This window comes from Papaver somniferum, chromosome 8 (assembly GCF_003573695.1).
Source record: "Papaver somniferum cultivar HN1 chromosome 8, ASM357369v1, whole genome shotgun sequence".
In the NCBI taxonomy this organism is placed as follows: Eukaryota; Viridiplantae; Streptophyta; class Magnoliopsida; order Ranunculales; family Papaveraceae; genus Papaver; species Papaver somniferum.
Window position 1 is genome coordinate 97,243,122 of NC_039365.1, and position 11,673 is coordinate 97,254,794.

At 35.2% G+C, this 11,673-nt stretch overlaps 1 protein-coding gene across 2 annotated transcripts; it reads left to right on the forward strand.

The window, feature by feature from the left end:
• Nucleotides 1-4,299: 4,299 nt before the first annotated feature.
• LOC113302207 (chaperone protein dnaJ C76, chloroplastic-like) lies at nt 4,300-9,397 on the forward strand. 2 transcript variants are annotated; one of them, XR_003336702.1, is made up of 9 exons: nt 4,300-4,616; nt 4,727-4,855; nt 5,076-5,205; nt 5,863-5,983; nt 6,778-6,859; nt 7,660-7,710; nt 7,868-7,906; nt 8,466-8,585; nt 9,106-9,397. XR_003336702.1 is itself a non-coding variant. In XM_026551073.1 (9 exons), the coding sequence occupies exons 1-9, from the start codon at nt 4,389-4,391 to the stop codon at nt 9,228-9,230; spliced, it is 1,005 nt and encodes a 334-aa protein (XP_026406858.1). In that variant the 5' UTR covers nt 4,302-4,388; the 3' UTR covers nt 9,231-9,397. The 2 variants fall into 2 exon arrangements, 1 of the variants encoding a protein (XP_026406858.1); XM_026551073.1 differs by having other exon boundaries at nt 4,302-4,616; nt 8,486-8,585.
• The last annotated feature ends 2,276 nt before the right edge of the window (nt 9,398-11,673 follow it).

Sequence of the window (11,673 nt, forward strand, 5' to 3'; positions counted from 1 at the left end):
AGTCTAGCAAACCTCACAGATCCGTAACACTTACACTCTTATTAAAGGGAAACCTACATCACCACCACCTCACAAGAACAATCTAACAAATCAAAGAAGAATTTAGATACATATATCTATTTATCTTGTTCGGCCTGATATGTGAGCATGTGTCTATATAGTGTTATATATAGTAATTTTCCGAACGAAAAATTGAAGGTAAAAGAGTTGTAATAAGTATCATCAGATAGACTCGGGTTAATCAAGCTAGTTCATTTCCAGGCCACGACTAGGTCGGCTATACCGTACGTCGCAACCAGTTTGGATCCACTCTAGGGATCGACTGGTTCAGTGCTACTCTAAGACTCAATCTGTTCGGATTTTCTATATTTGAGCGAAAGTCATACTCTAGTTCTCATAATAAAAATAAGGTTTTTATCCCTAATCTTGTGTGCAAACCCACGAAGCCTCACATACTCATGAAAGCCTCATGACTGACTCATATCAACATCTTTACTAGACTCATCAGTCAGGTCTACTCTGAAAACGCATGGGGTAACTATTACACCACCAAATTTTTCGTCCGGTAACCTATATGGAAAATCCTTGTACAATCTATACGATCGGTTACAAAACTGTATTTGATATTGTTTTAACAAGCTAAACCAAGCATATAACCGAACTGTTCGCAAACTAAATTACAATGAGAACAAGTCTTGTAATCTATATTTCAAGATACAAATTCAACAAGAACGAGTCTTGTATGTTCTCTACAGTTGAGTTAATACTATCAAGGTTTAGATAAGAACAACCTATGATATTTCAATTATAAAGATAAAACAATATAATGCGGAAAAGAAATAACACAAACACCAGAGATTTTTGTTAACGAGGAAAACTACAATCTTGTAGGGAAACCCCGGGACCTGGTACAGATTGAACGCACACTAATTATAAGTTGTTACACCAATTACCTGCTACCAATTCGGACTAGATGTAATACTTGCTTCAGTAGTATTCGCGTACCTATAAAACTCTTAGCAAAACACCAATTATCTTTAGGAATTCCTCTTGTAAACCTTATAGCATAACCCAATTAGAAGATGCTCTTGAAAATCCTCTAACCTAACGTTAAATATCCTTAGAAAATACTCCTTAAAACAATTAGGGTTTACGGTTCCATAACCTAATTAATTATTCTTCACAATATCACCTAGAAAAATCAAGAGATATCTTGATATGTCAAATATATGGTTTATGAAAAACACCTAGGAACATGTTTCGTAACTATCAAATAACATAGCTTTCATGTGCTTTACGATCCACAAGTAAAGTCTTTTGAAATCTAACTCTTGTTCGTGAAGAACAAAGATATGAAAAACAACCTTATGCAAAACACACACAATTTTTCAAGTGATAGGTTGTGTGGTTACATGAAACCTTTATCTATAGTGAATGATCAAGGCTAGGTTGCTTGGAAACAAAACTACCTTGTCTAGGCTAGGAAACACCTAAATACTTGACCAAAATAATCTTTTAGTCACGTATCACGGTTTAGGTTCACGAACTGTTGCCAAAAGTTCATGTACAATTTCTTATCCACGAAATCAACCTTAGTCTCACTTATAAGTGTTGCTTTAATAAATCACTCACAACTTATTCGTTATAACTTTGAATTGAGTGATTTTTGGCTTGTTGCACTTGTATTCTCATTCACTATAACATGAGGACCTTTCTAGTGATAAAGACCATTCTCACAAAATTCGTGGGCTCAAATATTCTCGACTGTATATATAAATATATATTTACCGTCATAGGAATTGTTCCATAGAGTGAGCACTTATTTCGATAGATAGAGATGTCGAATAAACAAGAGAATCAAGTATTGTTACTAAGCTTCCATGAAGTTCTTCATAAATGCCTTCGTGTAATCTTCAATCTTCATTCTTTAAGAATAAATTTGATCTATTTCTTAAACCTAATCTAATCCGAAACTGACTTTAGTAAACTAAATCAAGAATGCGTTTTGTCATCTAAATTTGACAACTAACTTGACATACCAATGCTAGTGGATTCAACCAAGCATTCCTCTAACATACTCCTTATTCCCATGGACGCGTCCACGACTGACTCCTAACAATGTCCCCTCGAGAGTCAATGGTCAAATAAAACGCGCTTATCAGTCCCATACTAATACGAGACATTATCATCATACATAAGCCTCATCGAAAACCTCATAAACATTCTCACAGATGTATCATGTGTCTGAGCGATACGAAATCATTCAAACACGTAACAAAACTATACATAAAACCCACATATCTCTGTGCGCTCATTAAGGGGACCCCACTTAAGGGAATTAAACCTCAACGTTCCATGCATAGACGATCACATAAATTTGATGCTCAACCTCAATTCATCTTGTGTATAACACACTATCCACATGTTATCTCGTGCTCTCCACATGACTCAGAATAGTCATAATTCGTAAATTAAGAAATAATCCTCTACCCCAGTTAACATCCACTATCAAGATATTACTACCCTTCCCACACATCACACATGAAGGTTGACTCATTCACACGCATGGAGAGATATAATTTAGGTTTGGTCTGACGGTACATGACATGTGCGAGAGTACCCAACAATATTTATTACCACTAAAGAGAACAATCGATCGAGGAGCTTATGAAAATTAAGGGATGAACTCGACGCACGCTTAACTATTCAGATGATCACGGATGAGAGGCTTATCACGCCTCTCATATTTATCCCCTCGGCATGAGATCAGAGAGTTCAATCATAAATCGACCCTACTAAAGACACCTCTCAGAGCATTCTTCTGTAACCAAAAATCAATCTAATTTTTTTCCATCTCCATTCCTTGGGAATAACCCTGATTTTTTCATCCCTATGGTTAGAGCAGTCTCCGAACATGCAAAATTTTGGTTTAGGCGAAAGTGTTCATGCTCAACCTTTCGCAACTCACATAGATTTCAATTTAATACCCTAAACATCACTTATACCCTTCACCTTTTATTTTTTATGTACGCACACCCATGCTTCCACCACATGCAGTTGGTCAGAATTTTGACCTCCTTGAAAGCCAAAAGAGTATCTTATAATTCGAGCAATTACATCAATTTTTACATTTTGGTTTATCTGAGCAGCAAACTTTATTTTAATATGTTTCCAAAGGATAGAAAGTTCCAACATTTGACAATATTTCTAAAAATAGATTTTTTTAGATATTGAGACAGTACTGTCTGTCTCATGTCATTCTTCAATTCTTATGTTGCCAGGGTATAATACTTCTTGGATTTAGGGGTTGTTCCCGTAGGAACTTTTTAATCTAGCTTTCCATATGTGCCAGAATGATTGCACAAATAAAACTCTACTTACCCATCTCATCGATGTAACTCATAAGTTTAGGGTACCAATCCAACATCTATTGAATATACAAGAGGAAAAGATAAAATAAGATGTAAATTACAATCTTCCTTGTTTAGCCCGGTTCATTGTGGTAAACTATTGTAAGCAAGATGATGATTTTTTTGTTTAAATTCATTATTAGAACAAAAAGAATTTAGAGAACCATCTAAGTGGTCTATGGTTCTCATTCTCCCTTCCCTTACATAGACAAACAAGAATTCGAACTGTGTAATTACCAAATAATCCCAAATTCAATTTAAACAGTAAATTCTGGATCTATGTAAATCCTGGTTTGTCGAATGAAAGTTTGTGCTTCAAGAAAAAAAAACACAAAATTGGTCAATTAAACCCCAATAACGATAATTTTTGGGTGAAAAAGACATGTAAAATTTGATACTGTTCAAATAGACAAGAATGTAAAAATAGCCAGGATGTAAACAGTTTCATCATACCCATTTTCAAATATTTTTTCTTATTTTTAATTTACATCAGGATGCATCCAATTTCGCCCTCGCTACTTTTTAAGTTTAAGCCAGAATGAATCTGGATTCATTCTTGTTATTTTTTTGATGTCCATTTCACCCATATTAATTTTTACTCGTCCAACTATGTTTAAAAATATTTGGTCAATTAACTCAATTTCTCAAAAGAAAAAAACTATTTTTTTTTGCGTTCTAGTTGGTTGCTTGACGTGTCCCCAAGAAACACTTCACCATCTCTAACCACGTGCCAGTTGATTGGTACACGTGACATTACGTGCCTTCTTACTCCTACCTTCACTACATGGACAAAATATTCTAGTAGAACGATTGGCTCCAAATTTGCCAATTCAGCAGTAAATATTTCCCACCAAAATTTCTCCTCCTCAAATATTCTCCATTAAAATATCTCCTAAATACACAGCTCCCGCTACATTTTCCTCTCTTTCACAACTCCTTCTCACTGTATATTCTAAATTATCATCTGTCTGTGATTTAATGGCTCAATTACTGAGTCCTGTATGTACAGATTTACTCAAATTCCAAAACCCTAATAATCAATTCTTCAGTTCAATTAAACCATGGCGAATGCTAACAAAGATCAATAACAACCATTTGACAACATTTAGCGGTCTAAAACGACGTGATTCTAGAATTAGAGCTGTTGCTGAAGAATCCTTTTCTAGTGATGCAATTGCAGATGATTATTATGCCGTTTTAGGACTGGTAAAATTTCTAGATTCAGTTTTTAGTATAGATTTGATCTGATTTGAGCACTTTAAATGATTTGATTTTACCAATTTTCAGATGTTTTGTTGTTGTTGTTGTTCAAACAGCTACCAGATGCAACACCAGAGCAAATAAAGAAAGCTTATTACAGTTGCATGAAAGCTTGCCATCCAGATTTGAGTGGAAATGATCCAGAAACGACCAATTTCTGCATGTTTATCAACGAAGTCTACACGGTTCGAATCTAATTCCTCATAATTTTATGGTTTAATTTACAGAATGTTACACAGACTTCTTATTTCTAACCCTTTATGTTCTTTGTATGGTCCTTTGGCCTATTGGGTCGTCAACTACATGCTGTCTTATTGAAACTCCAAAATAAACCATAAGAATTTCCAACCTAGCTGTTTAATTTTTTTACATATATATTTTTAGTAAGTAAGATTCGTTGTGCAGGTACTTAGTGATCCTGTGCAGCGAATGGTTTATGATGAGATCCATGGATATGCATTGTCAGCAGTAAATCCTTTCTTGGATGACACTAGTGTTAAAGATCATGCGTTTGTGGATGAGTTTAGTTGCATAGGTATGAGTTGGTTTTGATCTTTACTTCTTCTTTAGTGTAATGTAGTTATAACATTTTGCTCATTTTCTGGTCCATGTTTTCTTGGAGTGGTGAGGCACAAGGATTTTTACTACACTGTTTAACTGCAAATTGCCAAAGAGGATGTTGACAAGGTCAAACTAGTTTTAAGATCATATAACAGTGATCCATTTATTTTTTTGGCATGTCTTGTAGCATACAAATGTCCATCCTTCAATTACATTTTCTTGCATTTTCCACTAGAAACGTCAGCCCTTGCTGTTTCTATTTATAAGGAAAATCTACAGTCCTTCTTTTGCAAGATGATGAGATCGTGGAATGTTTTGTTGTTGGCCCCTTCGTTTTGGTTTGAGCATTTTGCAATTTCAACCCATCGTGTAGTAAATTCTTGTTTTACTTTTGTGTCCATATTTTCGAAATGGAGGTGTTATTTTGGTGTAAGATAATAGGACTTGTGCCTAAAATAACTAACACAACATTTGTGTTAAGTTTGTGCATATGCTCTCTTCTGATAGGTTAACCTGAATGCTTACTACTTGTTGTGAAGCAGAAAAGATTTTGTACATGCATTTTAGATAAAACCATATCCTGAATGACAATGACAATAATAGGCTCTGTATGATCTCTACTTGTAAGCAGGTTGTAAAAATTGCGCCAATGTTGCCCCCGATGTATTTAATATAGAAGAAGAATTTGGAAGAGCTAGAGTCTGCAACCAATCCGGCAATATTGACTTGGTTAACCAAGCTATTGAAAGTTGGTAAGAGCTTACTATTTGGATTCAGCTATGATGGACTAGTATGCACTACTACAGTGTTATATCCATCAAAAGTCCGCATCCATGTTACAAGTCATTGTTCAGATTATATATCATGTTTATCTGCTACCAGCTTTATATACATGTTTTTCTTGACATAAGCCAATGGGAATATGATGCTTGCTGCTTAAATGATAAATCTAGGTCCTCTGCTTTTTCAATTATTTCTCCTCTTTTTTTGTCCATGACGTAGATAGATAATGATACATAAGTTCCCTAGTCATCTGCTTTATAATATTTTCTTTTCCGCTTGGTTATCCATGGTGTAGCTAGGTATATACATAGTTTAATATGAAGGAAAAGTATAGGATACAGTTGCCTGGCAACTCCTGAGATGTTGTTTGTGTTTTCTAGGACAGGTATCCTATTACAGAGACAAGAGAGGTTAATTATATTATCTTTTCCTATACATTCTCACAGATATGAAAGAAATAATTTGAAATAGCTGCTCATTTAAACATTTTTACTAGGCATTAGTCTAAGTCAGTGACTTACTGATCTCTATGTCATAATAACTACACAAGCATGTCTTATTGCTGTACTGAGGAACTTTATGGTGACCACAAGTACAATGGAATTTTACTGCTGTTCTATTACTGCTTTATATATTTATTTATATTTATATACGAGAGCTTAACATACTGTTTTGTCCTTTATCAAGTGTTCAATTTATTCTCTTTTTTTTTCCGCAAACCATGGATAAATTAAAACTCAATCTTACTCATTTGCTTTGTCAGCCCTGTTGACTGTATTCATTGGACTTCTGCTGCACAAGTATCTTTACTCGAAGATGAAATGCGCCTGGTTGAAAGAGTAACTGTAAGACACACTATATCACCTAATCTTTCAAATATTTCAAGTTGTGATTACCTTTCCTTAGTTTGATTAAGTGATGCCGAACTTGCGATGCTTATTAAGTTTAGATGGTATAGCTACAGGTGTCCATTCTGTCTTCTAATCTATATAATACTAATGAGGCTCGAGTGCTGAAACCCAGTAACCTCATTGACCAGTGGTTTTAGGAATTTATCCAGCGCAAATAGATACAAACATACTTGTAGGTGGACATTATCGATTGTGCTTATTAATAATCTAGGTTGATTGGGAAGGATACCATTGTAAAAATTTGGTCCTCCACGTTACAACAATGTGTACACGACAGAATGGCCTGATTTGGTTACTCTGTGGCTGAGATCCTATACTGGTTGGCTAACTTTTCTCAGCATATATTTTGAGAGATATTCTTGTTTGGAGTTATGAAGCACTTCTCCTCTTTCTTTAAGAAATGATTTTGTATTGCTTAAGAGTAGTCTCTGACAAGCTAAGAGTCTTCATCTTCCCATTTAAACCTGCAAAATGAGCTCCGAACATTTGTGGACCTCTTTTTCTTTTGAAAATTAGTGGCATAAGTGGGTGAATTATATGTTTATGCCGAGTAACCTGCAAATTTTTTTTCACGTGAACTATAGACGTATTGGGAAATTTGATGTGGTTAGCATGCCAATGTGGATGATAACTCGTGGTTAATTGCTGTTGGTGCCGACAACAGTTAAAATAACATTTGAATGAAAGCTGTCTGTTGCAGAATATGCCTTAACATGAGGTTTTGTATGAAATAGGTTGCACTGATGCTTGCTGGAATGGGAACTTCCTCCGATGTTTTCAGAATGGTAAGACACTAGAACTATCTTCTTGATATATCGTCATCAAATGTACGAAATATCACCAAGGGGTTTGATCTGACACTTGTTTTATGAGTAAATTGTTCTTTTCAAGCTTTAACTATATAGCCTCAGTATTACTAAAGGATTAACCATTGGTTTACAGGCAAACAACCGTTGGGAAAAACGCCAATCCAAAGTCTTGGTAGGAAGTTTCACCTATTCTTTTTAATTCATTCTTCTGGTTTCACAATTTTTATGTTCTATTTAGGTGTGGTATATATACTAAAGTTCATTAGGTCTTATGCACAATAACCACTTTTATACTCGACAGGATTACTTTTATTCTTATTTTTCATATTACATCTTGGGTAATTTACTATAATGGTCAAATAGTAGAGATAATGAGGATTTACATTTCGAAGGGAAAATCAAGCTCTAGCATGTAGGACCTGAAAGCACATAAAGTCAATAGCTGGTATTTCTTTGTCAGGCAACCCATATTAGATAACCCTCTCTAAGCATTATCTCATCTGCCCACCAATCCAAGTAGCATTAAGGGTAAGTGATTACACCACTTGGCAGAACATAATTGAGAGTTCCATACAGTACCTGCAATATCTTGTGGTTTTGGTCCTTTCCCTATATCTTCTGATACAGATGTGGTGTACTATTTCTATTTGAATTTGATCGTTGACACAGACATCCCTATTAAAACAACATATATTGAACTTATGCATATATAACTTGTTGGGTTCCAACAGTTTCCCCAATTTGCATGCAGGAAAAGGCTAGAATAAGGATGATGCAGCAAAAAGATGCAAATAAATCTGAAACATACTGGAATGACCTTTGGGGAAAGCCTGCAACCTATGAAACTTCAGGTATTAGAATAAAACACACCAAATCTTATTTTTCGAGGTTTTCTCGCTTCCTAGTTTTATCTCTTTCACCTAACTTTCTGAATCTTCAATAGCTTGTTATGCGAATTTTAGTTTCTTATTACTGTTGACCAAAGTGTACCCATTGTTTACAGAAAACTTAATTGTTGTAGCATAATCAATCATCTGTTGTTGATTTGGCACGTGTCTTTAGTTACTACTTACTACCATAATCAGCTATGAGATCCAAAATGTTTTTTAGGCATGCATTAATTCCAAAATCAAACGAAACAGCTGCGATGCATGTCATTTGTTTACATAGTTCTTTCTTACTGACCACCTTATTTGAAACTGTTGTTTCTCTTAACCAAGTGGCAGTCTTGAGTGTCTATGTTATTGTGTTTCTTAAGTGAGAAATATGGTGCTCGGGCCCATTTTAGTTCGTGCTGGTCTGCGTCAAGTCTTTTGTGAGCTTTACAGTTTGTGTAGTAGAATATCTATTGAAAATGATTACTGGTTGCAGCCGAAGAAGTCCAGGAGAGAGCAAAGCGAGCTGCTGCAGCAGCTAGAAGATGGAGGGAGTATTCTAGGAAGGGCGCTGATAGGCCTCCAACATATAAATTGCCAGAATCAATCAACAAGGAATAAAACCCAGTAACAATTCCAACACCCTTATATAGTTTATCTGTACAAAAATCTAGTAGTAAATCATGTATCTCATTGTAATATATGTAGGATCCGTATCTCGTCTTGTTTACTTAGATGGTCGCTTATAATACATTGCAATGAAATCAAATAGAGAAAATAATTGTGAAGTTTCATAAGAATTTGTAGATAATGCCTCAACGCAGTAAAAAAGAACTAGATAGAAAAAGATTCCAGAGTAACAACCTTGAGATATTTGTCAAACCTCATTAGCTTAATTATAGGATTCTCTGTTACATGACCACTGACACCAAGTGAACAAACAATCCCTAGAAGAAGAAAAAATAACAAAAATATTTCATCCCTACCAACATAAATCCTAAAGTTCTAAACCAAGTTTTGGGAGAAAAAAGAATACAAATTAGAAAAGAATTGTCAGTCTGTTTATTTGACTGTGCAGGCATATCTTTGTCACTCAATTAGGAAGCTCGACCTACTTCATACAATTGCCAATCTGAAGAGCTTAACACAATTACACCAGTTAAAAGAAATATCCAGTCAACCCCTGAAATACCCTAAATTGAATACTACAATAACTCATCTGTAATTGGACCAGTTAGATGTAGTTTGCTCCATCAAAATCTTGTTTATTTGACTGTGCAGGCAACAGCATGAGCCCATAATTTGAGATGCTTCTTCATTGCCATTCCATCACTAAGAGGTGGCATTTTGCAGATAAGATATGGGTCTCCTGATTTTGGTAGCTTAGGCATCATTGGTATTATTATAGAATCAAACCCAATATCTCTAAAATCAAACCCTAAATCTCTAAAATCAAACCTTTCTTCATTACCTCTTGTGTATCTTCTGTTTGCTTCTTCTTTCTTCTCCATTATATCTGCCTCTGCAACTGCTGTTTTCAATCCAAACGAACCCAATTCTTCTAGTACTTCAGATTCAGTTTCACTGTATTCAGACTCTGATGCACTAATTTCAAACTGAGAATCTGTATAACTTTCACATTGAACCTTGTCTGATTCAGAATCTGATACTGTAGGGTTTTGGGTACTGATGATGTTCTCATCAGTTGAGAATGAAACAGATGGCAATTTTGGTGGTGAAAGGATATTAGAGAAGAACCATAGAGAATCAATGTCTTCTATGATTTGTTCATACTCCATTATTGATACATAAAATCAAAGAAAAAAAATACTAAAAAAAGAAAAGAAAAAAAGATAGAGCGGAGAAGTAAAGAAAAAAAAAAACAGTCACAGACTGAACCCTGATGGAGAGAATTATGGGGAATTTATTGGAGAATCCAAGAAGAACAATATACAAATCATATAATTATTGAAATGACTTAAATACCCCTTTGATGTCAGTGTTGAGTGGACTTGAATCCGGGAGGTGTTTTCGTCATTTTAACGAAGTAAAAAAGTCCAGCGTCGATGGCAGCAAGTTTGCTGTTTTCCACTCACGTGATTCAAGGTATGTAGAGAAAAGAAAACAACAGTGCAGTCACTTCAAGCCAACGGTCAGAAAAATACGTGGCTCCCAAGGATTCGTTTTTTGTGATATACCTCTGCAAAAAATATAGAAAATGGTTAAAAGTTATGATTACTTTTTTACTTTTCGTATTGTTTCACTTATTTCATGTTAAAATAACCGAAATGCTATTCACCTCCAAGTTCACCTCCCTCTAATCTAAGCTCTCCATCCCTATCGAGATCCGCATTCAGGTTCAGATGGGGTTCACCGTTCTCTTAAAATGGGGTTTAGATTGTAGGGAGGTGAATAGAGAGATGGATAATAGGGAGTTGAATAGCATTGCCATTAAAATAAGATTCAACTTTTTAGGTTTAACTAAACTACTAGAGCCTAGAGTCTAGATGATTCCGAGGATATGAAAAAACTGAAACGATTTGGCACTGACTGGCGCGGTAGGTGTGGAGTACTTTACTCCAGACTAGCACTGATAACTTTTTGCTCTTTGAGGTGGTGCCTCCGACGCAGCGCCTGGCAATGTATGCATCAGGTCAGGCACATCACTAATGTTACATATACTGGGTCTTAATATGTAACTTTCTTCTCTTTTCCGTGAATCGGTCTTTCTTCCAATAACTCACTAAATTTGTTGCAGATCAAATCGAGGAATCTCAACATTGTTAGGATCAAGGTAGTTAATATCGGTTGTATAGGCCGATATTAAAAGTTTTTATAGGATATCGGAGAAAATCTTTACGATATTGAAAATATCGGCGATACGAAGGAGAAACGATAAAAACGCGTGTATCGTCCTGTAAGGACCGATATATCAGTTTCACTTGTACACTGATAATATAGGTTTCACTTGTACACTGATATATCACTGATGTATTTTGTCTTTTGATTATGATTTCTTAAACTTTTAGTTCAAGAAAGTAACTCCACTAATTTTGTTAACACT